This window comes from Andrographis paniculata, unplaced genomic scaffold, assembly GCF_009805555.1.
Source record: "Andrographis paniculata isolate CXL003 unplaced genomic scaffold, ASM980555v1 Contig60END, whole genome shotgun sequence".
In the NCBI taxonomy this organism is placed as follows: Eukaryota; Viridiplantae; Streptophyta; class Magnoliopsida; order Lamiales; family Acanthaceae; genus Andrographis; species Andrographis paniculata.
Window position 1 is genome coordinate 3,664,744 of NW_026137596.1, and position 10,638 is coordinate 3,675,381.

The 10,638-nt window shown below is 25.3% G+C and overlaps 1 protein-coding gene across 1 annotated transcript; it reads left to right on the forward strand.

Moving 5' to 3' along the window:
* The first annotated feature begins 7,726 nt into the window (after positions 1-7,726).
* On the forward strand, positions 7,727-9,942 carry LOC127260198 (WRKY DNA-binding transcription factor 70-like). Its single transcript, XM_051287909.1, has 3 exons — positions 7,727-8,153; positions 8,899-9,000; positions 9,232-9,942. Exons 1-3 carry the CDS (start codon positions 7,834-7,836, stop codon positions 9,758-9,760), a joined length of 951 nt encoding a protein of 316 aa, XP_051143866.1. The 5' UTR covers positions 7,727-7,833; the 3' UTR covers positions 9,761-9,942.
* Positions 9,943-10,638: the final 696 nt, after the last annotated feature.

The window sequence follows — 10,638 nt, forward strand, 5'->3', positions numbered from 1 at the left end:
AGTTCAAACAATACAAATGAGCTTGAGCGCTTAACGAACAAATATGAACTTTGTTCGGGAATATTAATAAACGAACACAAATACTTAAAATTTTGTGCATATAAAATACAAATTTTATTTACATATATATTACTTTCTTCGTTCCAATAAAAATATCTATATTACTGTATATACACAATTTGAAAATTTAAGAAAAATATAATTACTAAAATAATTTAAAAGTATATTATTAAAATTACTTATTTTATAATATAAATTAGAATTGAAGTTAACATAATTAAATAAGTTAATCAAAATTAAAAAAATATATAAATGATGAAATTTAGAAAATGTAATTAAAGTGATTAATTATTTTTAAAATAAAAATAAAAAAAAATATCTAAAAGAGACAAAAATGAAAAGAATGAATACTTTATGCGAGACGAATAGAATACATAATTTTGATAGTTTAATATTTCATCCGTCTGTCATATTTAGTTACACTTTTTTTATAAATTAAAAATGAAGTGTAACTAAATATGTTGGAAGGAGGGAGTAGTAAATTATTTAAAAAAATATTAAATCAGATATATATTATAAAATATCACATTAAATATAATTTTTAATTATTTCCAAAATTCTAAAACATTCAAAATTATTATCTAATCACGTTTAGGTTTAATTTTAAGTGTTAGTTTAAATTATACTTTCTTCGTCCAAGCCCTTTATCCAACATTATACGAATACGATGAAGACTGATAAATGATAGCATTTAAAGTAATTTCAATAAGTAAAAAAAATAAAGTGGAAGGTATTACAAAAAAAATTATTAATAAGTTAATAGAATATTAGGAGTAAATAGAAAAAATAGTAATAAATTAATTATAATTTATTAAAATAAAAATAATAATATTGTTAGCGAATAAATTTTTTTTATTATAAATAAATTATATAACGGACAATAAAAATTTAACATAATTATTCCACTATAGGTATTTTAATATAATATTTTATAATATAAATGGTAAAAATACTTTATCTAACAAATATAATTTTCAAGAAAAAATAGTAGTATTATTTTTTTTCTTATAAAATATAAAATATTTCCTCCATCCTATATAAGGTGATATATTTAGTTTTCAACTTAAGAATTTAGATAAATAGTGTTAAATATTATAATTTGGAAATGAGAGAAATATGTATTTATTATTATTATTATTATTTTTCTATTTGGATAATGTAATGATATACTCCCTTTGTTCCATTGGAAGAGTTATATTTGTTTTTTGCATATAAATTTTTTAATATTAGTATTATATTGGATTGTAGTAAAAAAGACAAAAATACTTCTATTAGTATGGTGTAATATAAAAGTAATGACATTTATGTAATATAATGTAAGTTGAAATGATATTTATTATGTTAGGTAGACAGTACAATTATTAAATTATGAAATGGTAACTTTATTTTGGGATGTAAAAAAATAGAATGGTAACCTTTTAAATGGGATGGAGGGAGTAATATACTTTATCTGTCGAAAAACTAATGTCCTACTTTCTTATTTGGGACGTCGAACAACTATTGTCCTATTTCATTTTTAAACACAAATTTTAAATTTTTATCCTTCATTTATTTATTACTTTTAATCTCTATCATACAATTAATAACAAATTTGTCAATTCATAACAAAAGACAATCACCTAAAAAACCGTACAAATATATTTTGAAACAATAAAAATTGGATGGAGGGAATACAATGTATTATGAAGTTAATATTTCCTATTTAAGAAAATATTACTGAAACAACTCAAAAAAAAAAAAAAAGAAAGAAAGAAAATACCGGATACATTAAACAAAGGAAGTACTCCCTCCGTTCCATATACCGTGTCTGCTACACTGTAGACACGGTATTTTATGAGTGATGTAATTAATAGATAATTAAGAATATATTAGTGAAATAATTATTCTATAATATAAATAATTATAAATTAAGATTAACATAACTAATTAGTTTAATTAAAATTAATAAAAAAATGAATTAAAAAATTTAAAATGAGATTAAAGCGTGTAATTATTTTTCAAAAAAGAAAAGTTACATGGAACTTAGGACGAACAAAAACGGCAATATGAACAAAATATGTGGGACGGAGAGAGTATTATTTTATTCAATTAAAAAATCAAGAATTTATTTATATTGAAAAAATAAAAAAATTCAAGCATACTCTGGTCAAACTAGTAAGACACTTGCACATATAATTATTTGCAACTCAATATTATTTTAATTCAGTCAAAGATACCTTTTTTTGGGTCAAATTTAACCATTCATTTTAATAACTGAATATTATTTTGGGCCCCAAATGAATTTGGATTTATCCAAATATCAAATTATACAAATTTTTCTTTATTTTTTTATTTAATTATTTTTATACAAAAAAAAATTAGTACGAGTAAGTTCTTGCACACACAAAAAACAAAATTCGTTAATTAATATTTTTTTAAAAAATACAATATGTGTTTATTTACTTAACATATTTTTGGGTGAATAAAAATAAATATTTTATATTAAATTATTCATTTTTTAAATAAATAAAAAATATATTATATTAAAATTTATATATTATATATTTTTTAATAATATTTATAAGGAATTGTATTATTTAAAAATAGGTTGAATGAATAAATTCATAATATAGATTTTTTTTAGAAAAAAGTAAATAAATAGGTTTCTTGGGGAAAGTATGGGTTTGATTGTTTAATATTTGGTTTGAGATATATTTTTCATGGAAGTATAAAAAGTTATGTAGATAAAATAAAAATAATAAATGTGTGTAACATATTAATTTTTTGGAAAATTTTTATAGAAACAACAAATTCACTCTATTTTGCATCGTGTCGATATTATAAAAAATGGTAAACTGTTTTTTAGTCCCGTAACTGGATCCCTTATCATTTTAGTCTCGTAAGTGGAGCCTGTCGCAAATTAGTCCCATAAGTCAAAAATTTTCGCTGTTTTAGTCCTCCGGTGCCGGAGACGCCCGCATGGCTCGCCGGAAGTGACGCGTACGCCAGGTCAGCGCCACCTGGATTTTTTTATTTATTTTTTATTTTTAATTTTTTTTAAAACTTATTTTAAATTTATTTTAAATTTTATTTATATATTTTAAATTTTTAATTTGATTTAATTTTTTAAAAAAAATTGAAAATAAATAAATAAATCCACGTGTCCGCCAGGTGTCGCTGACCTGGCGGGACACCTGGCGGACACGTCACCTCCGGCGAGCCACGCGGGTGTCTCCGGTGCCGGAGGACTAAAACAACGAAAAATTCACTTATGGGACTAGTTTGCGACATGCTCCACTTACGGGACTAAAATAATAAAGGGTCCAATTATGGGACTTAAAAAAACAGTTTATCCTATCAAAAATAATATATTTTTATTAAAGTATTGATTTTATAAATATATATATATATATATAAATGTTATATATATTAAAAAATAAACTATTTAAAAAAAAAAAACTTGATTGAGTTGACAAACCCACCAATTTATATGATTAAATTAAATTGTATTTAAAAAATAATGCTCCGAATAAAATAACCAGTGCATATGCTAAGTTCTAAAAGGACAGTCCAACTCCAACGGAATCTCCCTAGATTATAAATCAGATATTTTTACAATTAAATAATTTTTATAATTAATTTGTTATATTGGGTAAGCGTGTTCTTTTTGAAAATGAAGTGAAGTGTTTCTTTAAAAAAAAATTAATATATTATATATATTTATTATTTTAATACTACGTATACAAATTTTTATGCTACATATATAAAAATATTTTTAAAACTATTTTGTAAAAACAAACACACGAATACCAAATAATATAAATAAAATTTTGGTATAGACAATATTTAATGTTAACCCATTATTTGGATAAAGCATTACCATGCTGATTTTTTTTTATCAATTTTTTATCATGAGTTTTATCGTGAGTATATTATGAGTTTGTTCAGGTAGTTTTTTTTATAATGAAACCATTCTTTATAAATATTATTTTCGCTGTCCGTTTTTAAGAATTGTATTTACTTTTTGCATTATTGTATTTAAACGTGACAAAAATAATCACATTCTGAAAAGTATAATCCGAGCACGACATGAAAAAATCGTGCTTGAGTCTCAAAAAATAGGCTCGAATTTTTTCAGGCCATGTCCGGGCTCATGAAAGTCGGGCCGAGCTTGGCTCGACCTAATTTTTACAATCAATATTTAAATTTTAATAAATTTATATATATATATATTAATGTTTGAAATAAAAACAAAAATTAAAGCATGGCTTGAACATTAAATTATTGGTTTATATAAGTTTGGCTGTGGGTCAATTCTATATTTTATTCTAAATTAATTTAAACCTAAAAAAAAAATAAACAAAATGATTTAACATTTTAAGAGAAAAATACCGGGTCGTGTTAGTCCAACACAGTTTGTAATCGGGTCAGGTTGGACGGGGGCAACACGAAAAAACCAGGTCACCCGAATTGTCATCCCTTGTATTTAACATTAATTTTTTTTTTTATATTTGTAAAATTTTTGGACAAATATTATTATATTAATATTAAAAGACACTAATAAAAGTATTTTTGTCATTTTTCTTTGATTTGTATTAGATTTTGATATAATAATTAATATTAAAAAAATCAAAAAAAATAAATAAATATGACCCTTAGAGTCAGACGTAGGTACTATTAGAAAATATAATAGTATACACATATATTAATACAATATATAAGATATCATTTATCCATTAAAAAAATTAACAATTCAATACAAAATATTATTTTTATATTATCGATACAATTTCTTATATCTATCGAAAAATAAAAAATGGACAAACCCATATTTTTGTTAACTTTTGCTTTTTAATATTTAAAAAAATAAAAGTACGAAAGATAGTTTGATTCTTTTTCAAATAACTTATTTTTATGAAAAAAAAAAAAACATAAATTTCAGTGACAAATAAGGTAATATTATTAAATTCTAAGTAAAAAATAAAAGGTAATATTATTAAATTCTATGTAAAAAATAAAAAATACAATAAGAAAATATAAACGTTTAGTTACCGGTTAAATTTTAAATTGAAAGTTGAGTTAATTTTTCTTTTTAACTAATATCTGATTTATAAAAATAGTGAGTCTCTTCGTCCAGCAGTTTTTGAAATTGCGATTCCCCAAAATTAATATTTTGTATTTATTACATAATTATCTATATTATACACAAAAAATAAATTTAACACTTATTACAAAAAGTAAAAAATAAAAAATAAAATCAAATATTTAATTTAAAATAATATATTTTATATTTTAAATACAGTTTTTCATACCACACACTCAAAATCAATTTATTAAAAAACGCTAAGTGAACAGAGCCAATATATGTAGAGAGTTAAAAAATACTAAAATGTGGAGTACTTAAATATTTAAATAAACGTATGAAATATGAATGTATAAAATATTTATATAAAAGTAGGGAAAATTTTGAATAATATCAAACACAACACAGGAGTGTTTTGTATTTGATAAATAATTTATAAATTAAACTATCTTTGTATTGTAAATATCAAATAAAAATGTGTTTTAAAAATGAATATTTGAATACTCCATATTATATATATATATATATATATGAAATGATAATATATTTTACAATTTATAATAATAATAATAATATAGAGATGGGGTAAATATTTTATAATTTATAGAGGTCATAAATTAAAAAAAATATGTAGATGGGGCATTTATGAGACTCCGCGATAGGGTCACATGCACACATTAGAATATTGTAATTGTGCACCTGTTTGGTACCAAAATTTGCAAGTTGCTTTACAAAGTATAAATATGTTGATACTTTTTTTTAAAAAAAATAAAAACAAAAATAAATGTTGCATAAAATTTTTATTCTATAAATATTAGAGTTGGCTTCTCGACCTATAGTTGGTACTCCTCATTTCCAAACATCGTGCAACATTTGTGTTTGGCACGGAAATTTAGGTATGGAGTATTAAGTATGGTAATTTGAGATAATTTGGATATTAAGTTATGTGATTGAGGAGAGAAATGATTATTTATTTTTTTATTTGAGTGATGTAATGAGATAAAGTGAAATGTATATTAATATATGTATATAAATATTACTTCCTCCGTCCCAAACAAGGTGCAACATTTATTTTTGGCACGAGTTTTTAGATGGATAGTATTAAGTATAATAATTTAGAAATTAGATGATGTGATGGAGAGAAAAATATATATTTTATTTTTTTATTTGGATAATGTGAGGGGATAAAGTGTGGGATAGAGATTAGGTATAATTAATTATTTTCTATTTTGGAAATATTGCAATGTGTTTGGGACATATCAAAAAGAAAATGTTGTGCAGTGTTTGGGACGGAGAGAGTATTAATTATTTCTAAATTTAGAAATATTGTAATGAGTTTGGGACAAATAAAAAAGAAAATATTGCAAAGTGTTTGAGACGGAAGGAGTACTATATTCTCAATTTATTATTTATTTATTTTTTAAAATATTTCATCATATAAAATATATTCAAAATTTTATATTTTTATTTTATTTTTCAATAAACAAATATATTCATATATATTGGTACCTTTTTATTTATTTGTAGATTAATTTATGTTAATTATAAATAAATATTTATATTTTATTTATTTATTTTTTATATAAAATTTATGAATTTGTTTCCTAATCAATTATTTTGATACAATTCTTAATATATATTTTTTTATGTTCAAATCACATGTATATATTTACTTTTTTATAATAAATTTTTAAAAAATAAAATTTTATTAATTAGTGAAAGTGCTGATTTTAATATTTTTATTCAAATATAAAAAAATAAAAAATAAAAATTTTTATAAAAATTTAAGATACAATTTTTGCTATTATAAAATATATATATATATTTTTGGTGATAGTAACATGGGTATGTTGAATTGCTCTCTCGGTCTCATAGAAATGTATTATTTTTTATTTTTATCCGTTTTAAAACAAAAATATAATTTTTAATTTAGTAATGATATTACATATTTAATATTATAAATACCGTTACAACTTATAATATATCATATAAATATCATTATTTTTATATTATATAATATTAATTAGATTATTTATGCATTTCGTATTACAAACTAATATAATATTAATATTAAAAAATTTATGTAAAAAAAAAAATATTCTTATCACGGAATGGAGAGAGTATATATATTTTATTCTTTTATAAAAAGTTAATATTTAATATTAAATATTACTCGTATTTTTTATATTATTGATATAAATTTTTATAAATCACATAAAAAAAATATATCGAAAACTAAAATGTTTAAATTAAAAAAGAAAAAAAAAAGAAAAAAAAGAACAAGTTTAAATTATATTCAAACGCAACCTGTATTTATTCCGTAGAAAACCAATAAATAAATCAACTTGGAATGCACGTCTAGAAATCAGGACCACAGCTTCCCAGAAACTCCAAGAACCATTTCCAGTCCCAGAAGATCCGCACCGCCCATCTCTCTAAGACAATAAATCAACGGCCAAGATCTAAAGAGTCCATCCGCTCCCGACACCTCGACATCCCAACATCCCTAACGCCACTGAATGACGTCATACGCATGACGTCGTCGCACTCCCGTCTTAACCCATCCCCTGGTCACATTTTCCCAACACAATTACCTCTCTCTTTCCTCACTTCCATTCTTAAATTCCCTAATAAAAAGGGAACAACAGCGAAAATCCTCTCTGCTCAGATCTCGCCGGCTGGCCGGATTCCACCACCACCAGCGCGACGGAATGGCAGCCTTCGGCGGCGGAATTCCCCATGGAAAGAGGCGGAGAGTGATTGCCGAGCTTCGGAAGGGGAAGGATATCGCCGTCCGCCTGAAAACCCTAATTCAAAACCCTAGCCGACTCATTTCCGCCAAGGAACTCTCCGTTCAGATCCTCAATTCGTTCAATTCCGTTCTCTCTGAGCTCAACTCCTGCTCCGACGACGCGGCGCACCTCGCCGCCGTTGACTCCGGCGGCTCCTCCTCCTCCTCCTCCTCCCCGGCGGAGGACGGCAAGCGGAAGAAGCTTGCGGTCAAAGATCGAAGGGGCTGCTACAAGCGGCGGTCAGTCTCTCTCTCTCTCTCTATATATACACATTATGTATGTATACGTATATTTACGTACTGTATAATTGTTTCTGTGAAATTTAATTAATTAATGTGATTTGAATTCTTCTGATTGTTTTGAATTTGATGATCGATTCCATTAGATCTTCCTTAAAATCTCTCAACAAATTTATGAATAAAATAAAATAAAGAAGTTTGTGTACTTAATATACGAATATTATTATTATTATTATTATTATTATTTGTGGATTGAACGCATACATGCATTTGCAAATCAAAGTAAATATACAGAACTACTGAGCATCAGTTGTGGAGGAGATTCAATTTATCCACACACAAACACCCTCTCTCTAGATCTCTCTCTCTCTCTCTCTCTCTCTCTCTCTCTCTCTAAATCTATATATATATATCTGTGTGTGTGTAGGAAAGCAAGTTGAAGCATAAAAACAAAGTAGAAAAGGGTTTTCTTTAGCCTTTTTTACCTTTATGCAGGCAGGTACAAATTTGCAATCAGAACTAATTAATTAACTAATAACCTAATTTATTGTAACTTAAAAATCAATAACTTAAAGCCTTCGGTAATGAATTACTATAAATTATCATCTCTTCAACCACTTGCAACCAAATTATATATATATATATATATAATTTTTTTTTTTCTTTGTGTTATATATTTGGCTATTGATTATATATACACGCAAATTTAATATTGCAAAATAAACATGTATGTATTGTTGTGCAGAAAGAGCTCGGAATCATGGGTTAAGGAATCCCCAACTACAGAAGATGGATACGCCTGGAGAAAATATGGCCAAAAAATAATCTTGAACTCAAAATATCCAAGGTAATATACATACTCATACACCTACATAAATTAAATATATATATTTTTTAAATCTTATCAAATATAAAATAAAATAAAATATTACTCCACCCGTCAACCTCTGTGGTTACCTTTTGTGTCAGTGTACTTAACATAAAAAATATTTTTATAATTTTTTATATAAATATTTATATATATATATGGTGATGATATGTTGGTTAATTAATTGGGTGCATTGGGTGGTTGTACCAGGTGCTATTACAGGTGTACCCACAAGTACGAGGAGGGTGGGTGCAAGGCAATCAAGCAAGTGCAGATAACAGAGGAAAACCCTATCACATACAAAACAACATATTTCAATCACCACACCTGCAGCAGCCAAATTAGGGTTTCATCAATATCCGACGATTTCATTAATCCATTGGACATTATAAATAATCCTCGTCCTCGTTACGGCAAGCTCATTAGTTTCCAAGCCGAGGAAGATTCTAGTCTGGACAGCTGTCGATCCGACGTTTTCGTCGTCGAAGAAAAATCGAAAGAATTATTAGAGCCTGCCTGCAGCTTCTCCGACGAAATGAGATCGATTCACGACGACGACAATGACTATCCGTGGCGGGAGATCTCGGAGCTGCCGGCGCCGGAGGATTACCCGCCGGAGTGGCCGAGCTGCTCCGGCAATTCGACGAGCTTGTGTGGGATTGAATATGGCGAGGTCGATCCTATTGGAGATTTGTACAGCAGTTTCATATACTTTGATGGCGATGACATAATTGGATGATATATATATATATATAGAGAGAGAGAGAGGGAGAGAGATTACATATATACATATGTATTAGTGTATATATACATATATATTTATATATATATGTATTGGAGATGAGGGTTTGATTCGATTTCTAGGGTTGTCTCGTGTACATGGAGTTGTTTCTGTAATAATAAAGGTTCTGTCTCTTTATATTTTGCTTTTGGTTACGAACTATTCATTATTTATTTTTTCTTTCCACAGTTATTAAATTAATTTTTTAAAAAATATAATAATACGTTTTAATCGCATTTTAAATTTCATAATTTATAATTTTTTAATTAAATTAAATTAAATTATTTAATTATTTTAATTTTAATTTATAATTATTTTTACTAATATTGTTTTTTTCGCTACTTACTAATTATACTTTTTTTAAAAAAAATTTCCATATCTATGAGAGTGAGAAGGTATTATTTTTGAAAGTGGATCAAGTACTGAATTATTTTAATTCAACACTTAATTGTATAATTATATTATATAATTAATAATTAAATATTTAGTGACATAATTAACTATGAAATTAACACATCAACACATTTGCTGAATTTTTGAATTCATCTTCAAATTCACTTCTTTATCATTTAGTCTTTATTTTTTCTTACAAAATATTATATTAAATATTTTAATATTATATTTAAAAAATAATATTCATATAAATTTGTAATTATGAGGTCATATATTTAAATTCTCGACCACGTCTACGAATTTTTTTTTGTCACACATTATTGTTCATTTGGATTCTCACGTAAAAAAATAAAATAAAAAAATCATTAAATGCCACTTGATGTGTGTATGATTGACAATAGTATTATATAAAGTGGGGACTGATGCAATGAATTGGACCAGTA